General features: G+C 32.8%; 1 protein-coding gene across 1 annotated transcript in view; it reads right to left on the reverse strand.

Moving 5' to 3' along the window:
- Positions 1-1,374: 1,374 nt before the first annotated feature.
- Positions 1,375-14,301, reverse strand: part of HPGD (15-hydroxyprostaglandin dehydrogenase) — a 48,336-nt gene continuing 35,409 nt past the window's right edge. The window contains exons 5-7 of the mRNA XM_003773061.4: positions 5,661-5,737; positions 2,971-3,134; positions 1,375-2,392 (exon numbers count right to left, since the gene is read on the reverse strand). Coding sequence (XP_003773109.1) covers positions 2,254-2,392; positions 2,971-3,134; positions 5,661-5,737 — 380 coding nt within the window. The 3' untranslated portion in view covers positions 1,375-2,253. The remainder of the gene's footprint in view (positions 2,393-2,970; positions 3,135-5,660; positions 5,738-14,301) is intronic.

Below are 14,301 nucleotides of genomic sequence, written 5' to 3' on the forward strand. Positions count from 1 at the left end.
CCATCCAACCTATATAGTCAGGTTAGTTACACAGAGAAAAAATTAGGTTGCTTGGATCCTTTGTAACTTGGAAGTAGGAAGAGGATCTGAGAATTTGGAAGAAAGTCCTGTATTCACAGAAGAAAAGAGAAACAGGGGAAACACTTATCTATATTGGAATCATCACTGGCAATATAAAAAATAAGAGGCAACCGTATTTAGAATATACAGGTTGGGGTTTTCCCAACATAGTAAGCTATTTCTTTCCCCTATTCATAGGCTCACATAGTATATCAGTTGCAGGATTATGAACACTATTTACATACTTTTTTTTAAAGGTGAACAGACTTTTCTTAATATATACACTCACATTTTTATTTGGTGCTGCTCAAATATTGCTTCTTAATACCTGCTATGGATAGTTCTTTGTCTTGAGAGTATTTCCATCACAGAGTATATTTGCTGAGAGCTGCCAGGATGCATGCATGGTAGGTCTAACACATTTCACACATACACACATTTCAAAATATGACTTCATGTCACAGGGAGAAAATGAAAAAGGACAAAAATAAAATATGGTTTACAATAGTGACATTCAATGAATGTTGTGGAAAGGCCTATACCTAGATGTGACATAGCTTATTCCCAATTTATCTCCAGCAAATCGAATTTTCTTCCACTGGAGTTCTGCATTGCTGAGGCTGTCTGTCCCAATGGCTTCCTTGAAGAGTTCCACAAAATAGCAGGAATTTAACTACACAGAATTTTAGTCCCAACATATATGGGACCCTATGGATGAAAACCCTCCTAATCTTTATCTGCTGTCCTTTAGAAGATACATCAATCATTTGCTTCACAGTCCAGAGAACCTGACTCAATGGAGACCTATAGGTCTCATTCATCAGGCAAAGTAGATTCACTGGCTTCCAGATGTCAGTGACTAAGTTAGGAATCTTGGGCTTTCACCATTGAGTGGTAGTGGAGTATGGATTACTTTAACTTAGTGCAACAGAAAACATTTTTGTACACCTCAGGTAAGGTAGCCAGTTCTTCCCTTCACTGTATCCTTTACTGGCCCTGGAGAGTGTAGTTATGCTAGTAACGAAAGGGACACTGTTTCATAGCAGTTTTTATTATTGTATTTTGTAGCTTTTTGCTATAGCTATTGACAAATCAGCTCCTGAATAGTGAAACAAATGATTAATTATCCAATTTGAGAGTAATTAGTAATATCTTAGAGATCTGAATCAAACGATTTCAGTGAAAGCCAGGCAATTTTGAAATCCATGAAATTAACATGAAAATTGAATCTGAAATACATATTTCAGTTACACTTAAAAAATAGTATATAAAGTAAAATTTTTAGGGGGAAGGTTTCTTTTTTTATTATTTTTGCTCCATGTCACTTCTAAAAGCTGAATTGCCAATACTAAAAGCACTGCCACTAAAATCTAATATTAAAGCTTCTGAAGTTAAAGTTCAGAATTTTGAATTCAAGTGGACTGACTAATCAATAAGAAACTAAAATTTGTGACTGACAAATGGGAAGGCCGTGTATCTCCTATGACAGGAATCTGAGCTGAGAAATCAACAGTTCCAAGTTCTATTTTTAGTCAACAACTTTAGTCCTCTCTGTACTAAGTATATCAATTGCAGTTGATTCTTATACTTCCTACAAGGGTATGCTGTCATAATAAATACACTAAAAATTTTAAGAATAGGAGTTACTCAGATCAAAGAGTATATATTAAGTATTAAAAGTATTATGATTGGTCATTTGCTATTTCATGTAGCTTTACTCATTTAAACCAATCATGAACACAAATACATTTTTTATAACATATCTCTATCAGCCTTGAAAGAGCAATTCAAGTATTGAAAAAAAATCAAACAAAACATGATGGATGTGAAAAAAATGTATCATTTGTGCACTGATGACTTAATTAGATTTTTGAAAATGCATATTAGTATTTCAACACCATTCTGCATTTCTCATAGCTTAGGTTTTCATGTCCATCTTTTGGTTCATGCTATGTATCAAAATTGCTTTAACTATTAATCACAAGTTTAATATACCACAAGGAAAAATGGCATTAACACATTAACCTTTTCCCATACAAATACAATTATTCTTCACTATAGATTTTCTCATGAAAGGACTTAAAATTGTAAAAGATCTTTAAAACAGATAGCTTCTATATTATGAATCAAATCCAGAAATGTGTGTATCCATCAACTGTATTTCTATTCAAATGTTGTCAATTCATGAAATGTTTACTGAGTTTTAGACTGATAAGGAATTGTATCATAGTTTTGAAAGTGAATTCCCTGAGATGTTGTGATCTTCATAATTGCACCATTTAAAGTGTCATCTTCTATAATGGTTATCAATCCTTTGGCAATGATTGATGTGCTAAAAAACATAAATGAGAGATGAATTTTAGAAGTTAGGATGACTTTTCTTTTTTTTTTTTTTAGTGATTTCTAAAGTACTCACTTATTTCTAGGCTCCAGCATTCTATTATATGAGAGAAGAGTAGCAAATGTCAAATTTAATTAATAAGGGGAGTTTCTTCATCTGAGGGTGTTCTAAACCAATGAACATAGATTCAGTTCTGTTTGGTTCTTTCTCCATCTTCAGAGATAATCAATCAATTAATCATAGAGAAGACCCTTAGATTATATTTATTTTAAAAAATATATACTGATGATATTCCCTTTTCGCAGCTGGTTACCAGGTAAGATATTAAACAGTTCTATTTTGGAAGATAGCTGACTTCTTTCTCTCAAATAAAATTTTAACATTAAAAAACTCAGATGTCATCCCTGGCTTCATAGGTAGAGCCAAACACAGTCATTTAGGCCCCAAATTGTCTGCTTATTTAATTATTTATAAGCTAATATTATTTAATTAAAATGAATTAATAACTAATTATTCAGTGATATATTATTAAATAACTTAGAAGAGAAAATATGAAGATCTCTACTTACTCTAATATTCCATAAATTTTCATCATATCTTTGATACAATCCTTGTATTCATAATATTGTCCCATGTTTTCTTCTTTATCGATGGACTGGAGGATTGGTGTATTAACAAATCCTGGACAAATGGCATTTAATCTCACTCCAGTCTTCATATTGTGAGCTGCAATCTACAAGAGAAAAAAAAAATAATTGATTTTTTAAAAAAATAATTAATTTCCAAAACTACTATCATTTTGAATAGAATTAGTATACAATAACATCTGCAAAATATCACAAGAGATATCATGGTTTCATATAGAGTGAGCTAACTTCAGAATTCAAATCCTTTCGCATATACTTACTGTTAATCGGACCCAGGGCAAATACTAAACTTCTCTGCAATAATAATTGCATGAAGGCACAAGGACAAAACAAAAGTGTTCCTGCCTTCAAGACCTTCAAAATAATCCACCAGATTATGTTTCTAGAATAATGCTCTATTAAAGCACTCTAAGTCCAACCCGACTGTCAAGCTAATGCTCAATGTTTCAAGAAGCCTTCCATAATTCCTCCCATAATTAAGTGTTTTCTTCTCTATTTATGTTGTATATTTGTGAAGCCAAACTTCCAGAGAAGAGGATAAGAGCTATTTCATTTTTGGATTTGTATCCCTAAAGGTCATATAGTAATTAAAAACATGTTGATTAATTGGAAACTAATATTTCAAACTATGAGAAAAGGACTCTGTTCTTCTTTTAAGAATAGGAGTTACTCAGATCAAAGAGTCTATATTAAGTATTAAAAGTATTATGATTGGTCATTTGCTATTTCATGTAGCTTGTACAGATGTAGCAGAGAGTCCTGGAAAACAGTAAGATAGTCTGCCACTGTCTTTATTCTCCCAATGAGAGCAATTCAAATGCTTCAAATGAAAATACAACCAAAAGTGGTTGCCTTAAGTGTCAGGGTTTCAGATTTCACATCTGTAAAATAAGGCTGGATTTAAATCAGAGCTTCTTAACTTTTTTGTATGTCATAAAATATTTGGCAATCTTAGCTTATGAACTCTTTCTCAGAGGAATTTTTTAAAATGCATAAAGACATAGAATTACATAATCAATATTAGAGAATTGAAGTCAAACCAATTTTATTGAAATAGCTATCAAAATAAGAAAAAAACATGTTTATAAACCCCATGTTAAAAACTCTTGGATTATATTTGTATCTGAGGTGCTTTCTCATATATCTCTAAGGTTTCTGATCTTCTGTTTCCCATAAATACTTTTTTGGCTTTATGGGGAAACAAGTTGGATGTGTTAGTTATGGCTAGAAAAAAATTCTCAGATGTTGCTCTTCAATAAGACTGACTCAATTTAGGCCACTAATCCCTCTTGCTTATGAAGTCAGCGTTCCACAAAGCTTCTTAAACTGTGGGTTTTGACCTCATATGGAGTTATGTAACAATGTAGGGGCCACAAAATTATTATTTATTCTCAGTATCAATATAAATTTGATGTATATATTTACATGCTTGGGGTTACATAAAATTGGGGGGGGGGCAAAAAGAGGCATGGTCAGACAAAGTTTAATAAGCTTGTTTTATATTATTAGAAACTACACCTAACATCAGGGGATGAGGAAGGATGATCCCAGTTAGTATAAATGTACATTAATTTGTTGAACTGAATAAAATAAAGCTCTTATGAAGTTCATTTGGTAGTTTGATACCTGGACTAATTACAACTTTGCATAGAGAAAAAAAATTCTGTTTTTTGATTTCAGACTACACCCTTCATATACTATTTATTGGTCATCACGGGAAATGATGAGAATGATTTGGGCTGAGTCATATACACTAACAGTCACAATGGAAAAATAATTCAAATCACATGTCCTACTGATGGGAGGGCAATAGCATCAATTTCCCATAGGAAGGGCAACATGTTGAATATCCAAAGATGAAACATTAGTAGCTTTTTTTTTTAATGCCCTAGTCTAATCTTGTTTGTTTTAGTGCAATCATTCTATATCATTTGCAAAATATATTGATTGTGCTAGCTTTGAGCTTTTCAGAAAAAGTGTCATTTTTTTAAAGTTCTTATGTCATAGTGCTTTTTCATGTTGGGATTTTCAGTTATGTAAATTATAAATTGATAATTTTCAAAGCAGATTATTTGGCACACACATGTGGTGACAAATATTAAACAACTCAAGGATAGATGTCAAAAACTATTAAGTCATTCTATTAATTGTAATTAAAGAGATACTGGTTTATAAATAAGGCAAAAAGTAGAAAAGAAATATATTTGGTAGAATTGGTCTGAAGATAAATTATCTAATAATTAACAAATAACTTAGCAGAAAACAAAACAAAACTTAGCTGATTTCAAAAGTTCCAATTTCTTTATCCTAGCTACTATTACCATCCTGAATTTACAACAGATGAGAAAAATGAAAAAAAAAAGCAGAATATTAGGGACTTGTTCAGGGTCAGGTGTCACACACCTAATAAGTGTCTGAGACAGAATTCAAACTCTTCTCTTCCCAGCTCAAGGCCAGTGGTTTGTCTATTACGACATTTAGTTACCTTTTTTCTCATGTAACTTTATTAAAATTCAGAAAGGAAGCTAGAAAGAGAGGGAGAAGGAGAGAGAGAGAAATAAATCCCTATATTAAGTAGTGGTAAGTTTGAGGGCAGTAGTATATTTACTCACAGCAGCAGATCGTGTGAATCCAATTATTCCATGCTTGGAAGCACAGTATACAGGCTGGTGTTCAGCAGGCATAAGTCCTTTAAAAAAGAAAAGCCAAGGGAGGAAAAATTAAATAAACAAAGTTTTACTAGACAATGATTAAGTGCAACCAATCTGTACAAGCTATAGCTAAGAGAATTTTTTTCTTTTTGGTAAATCTTTTAAATAAGAAAAAATATCCACTTGAATTAACAATTTAGATAAATTTACCAATTTATCTTCTATTGCTCTTCCTCACCCAAATACACAAATACACACATCCTAATGGCGAGGGCCCTGAGCAGCCTATAGGTCTAATTAAATGTTCAAGAGATTAAGTAAAGGGTGAGACTCTAGCTTCTTCACTGACAAAATGAGGATAATAATATAATAATGTTTACCCTATCTATGGTGATGAGGAAAATAGAGTTCATGTAGGAAATTACTCTGTAAGAAACCCCATGAATCATTTTATGAACTAAAACCAAAGTATCAATTTATTATTCTGCAAATCTTCTTCTCCATCCTCTTTTTAAGGAATGCTTGAGTGTTAATCCTAGAGAGTAGAGCCAAGGAGAGATTCAGCACCAACTCCTCAAACAAAAACCTAGTTTGGATGTGGTTCTCATTACCAACCATATATGCAGTCCATTTGTCAACATTATGTTTTTCAACAATTTCAACTCCATATCCCCATTAAAATTTCACATCTAACAAAGAAAAACAGAGAAGAGGGAAGCCCTATATTTGGGAGCAGAGTTGGGACCCTTCTAACTTCCTCTAACCAAGTTACCCTATGTTTCTCCTCCTCACACAAATACACACATTCTACTGACCAGGATCTGGGACATCCTATAGATGTCACTGAATGCCTAAGAGATACAGTGAAAGATGAGACACAAGCTGCTTCACTTACAAAATGAAAATAGTAATTGCCCTTTCCCCTCCACCAGCTCTGCCTATCACCATTAGCAGGAATCTGAGGCCAGTTCCCTTAGGGAAACTGGCTATCCCCCATTTCTAGAATGTCCCTTTTCCTCATTTCTTCCTAGTTTCTTCTCTGGTTTTCTTCAAATCTCAACTAGTATTCTATTTTCTGCAAAAGCCTTTCATACATCTAAGAAAAAACTAGATTATGAAAAAAAAAGTTAATCAATTAGAAAAGGAGATAGAGTTTTAAAGAAGAAAATGAATGTGAAACATAAGAAAAGGAACAGATCTCAAGAAAAGAAAATATAAGAATAACTGGACTACCTGAAAACTATGATCAAAAAAAGAATCCTGACACAATAATGCAAGAAATAATCATTTCTGGAGTGACAAAATAGAAAGGAACATAGAAATAGAAAAAAAAAAAACCCTGTCAATCAACACCTCCAAGAGATCTTTTATGAAAAACAAATAAAAACAGTATTGCCAAATTTTCAAACCTCCCAAGTCAAAGAGAAAAATTTCCAAGAAATAAAAAAATTCAAATTTGCTGGAGCCAAAAATATCATATCCTGGAAAATTATAACTAATTTTGAATGAAAAGAAAGGCTATTCAACAAACTTACAGATTTTCATGACTTTGATCTTAACCAAATCTGAACTTAATAGAAAATTTAACATATAAGAACTAATAGTAAAGATTAATTTCAAGGAATTCAACATGAACCAATTGTTTTCATGTTGTGCATGGAAATGTATACCATGGGAGGATTCTGGGAAGACAGTGGAGTAGGTTGGTAAATTTCATGTTCTCCAATTTTTGCCCAAATATAGAACAAATTTGCACCTCTGGGGGAACAGACTGGTAAATAATAAGGAAGACTTGGGGCAGAACAGAGATCTTCCAGGTACAACCCAAAAAGATCTGAAGAAAGATCCCCAGCCAGGATTAACCTGTGTGAAGTGCAAATACCTTCAGTTCAGCTCCATAGAAACATCAAGTAGGGACAACCTTGTGAATACTAGGCCCAGATATGCCACTGAGAAAGAACCAGCACCTGGTGAGTGCAGAAGCAGTGGGGCAGGGATCCTGCTGGCTATGGGCACTTGCAGGAGGATGGAGCTCTTGGTTTGGGTTCCTGATCAGAGGAGAGAATTGAAGTAAAGCCAGAGGCATCATTCTCCCACCCCAGATTAAAAGAGTTTATATTGATCCTTTTATTTCAAAAAAATTGAACCAGTAAAGAAGTACCCAACCATAGAAACCTATTATGAGAACAGGAAGACTAGGGTTAATCTTGAGGAAAACACTGAAACAAAAAAAGTTTCTACCCCAAACAGTAAGATGAAATGACTCCCTTCCCAGAGAGAATTTATAGAACAACTTAAAAGAAAAAGAATTTAAAAATAAAATGTGAGACATTGAAGAAAAACTAAATAAAACTATCAAGAAAAACAAAAAGATTATTATTAAAAAAGCTAACCAACTAGAAAAGGAGATACAGAGTCTCAAAGATGAAAATAATTCTTTAAAATTAGAATTGGGGAAGGAGAAGCCAGTGAAGCTATGAGAGACCAAAAAATAAAACAGAGTGTAAAAAATGAGAAAGAACAAAATGTGAAACATCTTATAAGAAAAATGACAGATCTGGAGAACAGATCAAGAAGATGAAATACAAGAATAGTTGGATTGCCTGAAAGTTGTGACCAAAAAAGAACCTTGACACAATAACGCAGGAAATAATCCTAGAAAATTGTTCTGAAGTAATAGAACATGAGGGGAAAGTAGAAATAGAAAAAAGTCCACTGACCATCATCTCAAGGAGATTCTTTGTGGAAAACACATAGAAATATTACTGCCAAATTTTGAAACCCCCAAATCAAAGAGAAAATTTTTCAGGAAACAAACAAAAAATAAAATAAAATGTGCTGGAGTTGCAATTAGAATTGTACAAGTCTTAGCAGTTACAATAGAAGACTACAGGTCCTGGAATCATATCCACTGATAATTAAAAGAACTAGGGTAGCTGAAAATATATCCAGCAAAATTATCCATAATATTGAATGAAAAAAAATGGGACATTCAACAAACTTTCAGATTTTCACGACTTTCTATCAACCAAACTTGAACACAAAAGAAAATTAAACATATAAAAGATCAATTTCAAGTAACTCAACATGGACAAATTGTTAAAAAATTTTTTATATGGGAAATGATACTATACTTTTTGTATAATACATACTAAATCTATAAAGAAATGGGGAGAGGGAATAAGATAAGGTAGGGTATAAAAGGATGTATAGATTTATGATACGGAACAAGATGTGTAGATAAAGAGGGAAGGAAAAGATGGAGGGAGAAGATAAGGGAGAAATCCAAGAGTGGAGGAAGGTTAAATTAAGCTTAAGACAAGTAAGAGGAACAGAATTAAATATATATTATATTTTTAAGGGTAGCTCAAAAGAAAGATTGGCAGAGTTAAGATAAAAAATAGTAATTATGCTATACAAATGAGGTGCAGAGGAAGAGTAGACACAGAGGCATCAGAGAGTGGAAGGCTTGTAGTTCTGAAAACTTACATCTGGAATGTGTTTAATAGGCAACACTACATATATACCATGAAAAGTATAGCACCCTCCAAAATCTATAAAGAAATAAGGGAAGAGGGATGGGTGGATGGGAAGCCAAAGGAGAGATCCTTGGATGGGGGGAGGTTAAGTAATAGCAAAGCAAGTTAAGGAACAGAATTAAGCAGAGTCAGGAATAGAAAAGATATATATGTGTATGTATGTGAGGTGTTTGTGCATATATGTACATATATATCTATAAATACATATTTTCTTAACTAAAGCTTGCTTGGGGATAGGAGGATTAAAGAGGGGGGAAAGAATATAGTAAATAAGGTATATAGCAGAGAACAAAAGAGAAATTTATAAGGAAGTAAAAAATACATATTCATAAATATAGTTTTCTCTATTTATATACTTTCTTGATTTGGTAATTTGTTGTTATATAATTTGAATCCTCCCTGATTTGAATCTATGGGCACATGACAATGTTCTCTTTTTATTTGTTTTCCTTTTCTGGGTTTTTTTTCTTATTCTGTTTTTAAAGTAAAATAAATTTAAAGAAAAACAAAAAAGAAATGTATACCATATATTTAAGATTGATATCAGTAACTGGGTAGCTTAAAAGAGACTGGGGCAGAGTTAAATATGATCCAATTCTAAAAAGCAATACTGTCTAGAAATAAAAACAGTAAAAATAGTCATTATGTCATACAAATGCAAAGATGCAGAAGAAGAACCAATCCAGAGACATTACAGAGAAGATGGCTTGGAGTTCTGAAAATCTATTCACATTGGAAAGGTTAAATAGGGAACACTACATATATGTAACATAAAGGGTATAGCACTCTCCAAAATCTATAAAGAAATAGAGGGGAAGGAATAGGATAAGGTAGGATAAAGAAGGATGTGTAGATTAATGATATGGGACAAGATGTTTAGATAAAGAGGGAAGGAAAGAGTAGTGGGGAGAAGATAAGGAAGAGATTCAGGGTAGGGAGAGGTTAAATTAAGTTTAAGGCAAGTTAAGGAGCAGAAGAATTAAAGTAGAAATAAGAGATACAGAAACACTGTAACAAGGATCAGGAGTAGAATTTATTAGAAAAAAAGGTAGAGCTAGTGATCATTTATCTTAGACAGAGTCAAAGTTAAAGATTCAACCAAAAGACAAATCTATATTGTATGTCAGCCACATTAATATTGTTTTAGATGCATGTTTACATATGAGTAAAAATGCATGTATGTGTGTGTGTATACATACACACATATATATGCATAGAGGTTTTTGTATAGGTGTGTGGGTCTGTAGATAGATGTGCAATATACATGTGTACCTGTGCTTAATTGTAGCCTGCTTCAGTATGGTGGTGGGATGACAGCGGAATAAAAGAATAAAGTAAAAAGTGCACAATACAGAACAAAAGAATAACCTACAAGGAAGTAAAGATGGCTACTCATGAATATAAGTTCTTGTATATTATATACACTTTCTTGAAATGAGATACTTATTGTTATTTTGTATTTAGTTTAATAAATATTTTTTTAAAAAGAAGTATTTCCCAATACATCTCAATCTTAGTGCCTTACCTCTGAAATTATCTCTAAGTTATCCTATTTTCATCTTGTTCGGACATAATCATTTACTTGTTGTCTCTTATTAGACTGGGAACTCATTGAGGATAGGGACTGTTTTTGTCTTCTTTGTCAATGACTTGCACCATGTTCAGCACACAATAAGAACTGAAAATGTTTTTTGACTTAAGTAAAAGTCAGATTTTTGACCCAGTAGTATTTGTTATATTATGTTTTTACAGTCTCCCATCTTTGTTTTGAGAAGAGAGAAGTGTGTTAGTTTTATCATCTGTTCTTTGGTCTCAATGTTCTACAACCACTTATACTTTCAACAAAATAGAAAAATGTAACGGGAGTTTGAAGCTTATAGGATTTTTAGAACTAGTAGGTTTCTTAAGAAATCAAACTTTTTTTTTATAAAAAGGAAGATTATTCCAAGTTGTCTTAATAAAATAGTGTAAAAACAACTTTCTAAGAATGGATGTATGCTTTTTAGAAGCTACATCCAGAAACTTCATCTAGTCTCTTTGATATGATGGTAGCAAAAACCCAAACTCACAAAGTAATACTCCAAAGTCAAAACTCTATAAGTGGAAGTGGAAGGATACTTTAGATCATCATATCCAATCTCTTTGTTTTTCAGAAGAACCTGAGGTTCAGAAATAGAAAATAATTTGCCCCAATATCATTTAAATAGTATCTATTAAAGTCAGTATTTGAACCCATTTCTAGTGGTTCTAACACTACTACTCTGTTCAGTGGGTTAACTAATATTTATTCAGTGCAGCCTCAGAATCAAAAAGCAGAGGATTTCTGTTTAATCCAGTGGCTTTATCCATCGTTTCTGAGGCAATCTCTTTAGGTCTGAGAACTGCCATTAACCCAAAAAATGCAAAGACGAGTTTATACAGAAATAAACTAGTTGATACAGCCACAAAATATACAATAAATCAGAATGTTCTCCCAACTGAAAAAAGAAAGTAATCTAAAGACCAGCAGAAATGCCTTTCAAAGAGCGATTTGGAATTAATTTCTACTGTCATAAGGCTGAACTTCTGAACTCACCTCATTCAATATTTAAGTAAGTAGTGAGTGAAATAAAGTATTCCAAAACAAGTTTTATTGGCTTTCTCAAGAGGCTAGAGACAAACCCTTTTCTTCCTATGGTATAATTTTAAGGCATCCCTGGTTTCTTAGGAAACTTTTTTAATTAGTGGAGGAGGATTTTATTTATTCCAAATATGATGAGGTGTAGAAGGTCATAACCCAGAGAATCTGAGACAGAGCTGGGAGGGACCTTATCTTGAAAATCATTTTATTCAACCCTCTTAATTTTTTATTTTGAAGGAAACAGAGAGGTGTGATTTAAAAAATTTTGGTTATAGATGTACACTCATTTTTTTCATATTTCCATGAGTCATACATATTGTAAGAGAAAAGCAGGACAAAAGGTAAAAGCCATGAGAAAAAAAAAAAAAAAACAGAAGAAAAAGAAAGGTGAAAATAGTGTGCTTTGATCCACATTCAGTCTTCACGGTTCTCTCTTTGGATGTGTATGGCATTTTCCATCCAAAGTTTATTGGAATTGTCTTAGATCACTAAATTGCTGAGAAGAGCTGAATGTGCTATAATTGGATCATCACACAACCTTGCTGTTGCTTATAGTTTTTCCTGGTTCTGCTCTCTTTTCAACATCATTTCATGTAAATCTTTCTAAGCTTTTCTAAGATCAGCCTGTTCATTACTTTGTATAAAATAATAATATTCCATTACTTTCTCTTTTTTTGATTACTTTCAAATATCATAACTTATTCAGCCATTTCCCAATTGATGAGCATCCACTCATTTCCAATTCTTTTGACACCACAAAGTGCATGTGGGTTCTTTTTCCTCTTTTATGATCTCTTTGGGATACAGACCCAGTAGTGGCACTCTTGGATCAAACTAAACCCCTTTTCCCCTTTATTTTTTAAGAGAACTAAAATTTTCCCAAGTGCTTGGTAGAGTCATGAATCATACTCAACTCTATACTATATTTCCATGGCTCTTTTCATTATACCATATTTTAATTCAGTTCTTTAACAAGATGGATTCATGGCTAAACATGGTATTTTAATAGATTGTATGAAGCAACTATAATATGGTAGCTAAAGGAATTAATATGATCTGGAACCATATTAAGAAGAGAACAGCTGCCCTGCCCAGAATAATGAGCGTATTCTGCCCTGGTCAAAGACTATGGCTGGATCTCTGGGAGCCACAGTTCAGGAAGGATAACCTGAGGAGTGTCCAAAAGGAAGACAATGAGAATGGTGAAAGTCTAGAGTCTATGCTATATGCTTATATAACTGAAGAAACAAAGATACTAGCGGGGAAGAAATTCAATGGAGTCAGGATAGTATTTTTCAAATATCTGAAGGGCCCTGATATTGTCTTAATTCTGCCTGGCCACAAAGAACAGGTCTATTAGCAATGGGCAAAAGTTGTAAAGAGATAAGATGAGGATAAAATTGCAGGTAATATTTCCTAATACTTAGCATTATCTCAAAGTGGAATATCCTCCTTTGGAAAATACTGGTTTCCCTTACATCTCAGATCTTTTACCAGAGACTGAATAACAATTTTTCAAGTAATCAAGATTTGCAATGCATTGTGGTGAAGTAATCAAGTTACAAACCCAAATAGGTCATCATTTACACTCAAAGGATGTTTTATGTAAAAAGGTCAAAATAAAAAGAGTTTTTTTTTTTTTTTTTTTTTTTTTTTTTTTTTAGTGTTTTCTGATATTAATTCAAGGGTTCTTAATCTCGAATCCATGAACTTTTTAAAAAAAAAATCCATTATTATATTGATTACTACATATGAACTGCTAGCAGGGCAGTGCTTAGAGCAAAGGGGTGGAGTAAGTATTCCAGGTATGAGGACAATCAGAGAAAATGTCCAGAGCTGAGAGATAGGGGAATCTTGTTTGTGGGACAACTGCAAAACTGGGAATATTTCATTTCAACAAATACTTGTTTTTCTCCTTTTATTTTTTAGTACATTAAGAAGGTATTGAATTTATAGTCCTAACTGATAACAAATATTACTATCTTGCCCTTTGAACATCTGATGCAAAGTTAAAAGGGAAAACACAAGAAACTCAGCACCATTAAGTATGGTACCACAGACTGGCATCTAGCACAGTTCTGAGAATATGATCCCCAAATGCTTCTTGATATGATTTAAACTTCAAAATCTTTTACTTGTGCTGTGCAAATAAAAAGAGTGCTAATAATATAAAGCACAATGCCACTTTCTAAAACAGAATATGTTATCAGGAATATCCTGTAGGGCTTTTTTTCATCCCTTTTTGGTAAAGCTTTTTACTTTCACTAATAAGCTAAGATAATCTCCCCATTTTTACAGGAATTAACAAAATTGCAGAGGTTTTAGAAAATCCAAATTCATTTCTGAGATGAATTTACAGGTCTGGTCCTGTAATCTTTACATAGGCAAAACTCCCAGTAAAGTCTAGATGGAAAGATTTGGCTGTTAAACCAACACAGTTCAG

Source organism: Sarcophilus harrisii, chromosome 6 (genome assembly GCF_902635505.1).
Source record: "Sarcophilus harrisii chromosome 6, mSarHar1.11, whole genome shotgun sequence".
In the NCBI taxonomy this organism is placed as follows: domain Eukaryota; kingdom Metazoa; phylum Chordata; class Mammalia; order Dasyuromorphia; family Dasyuridae; genus Sarcophilus; species Sarcophilus harrisii.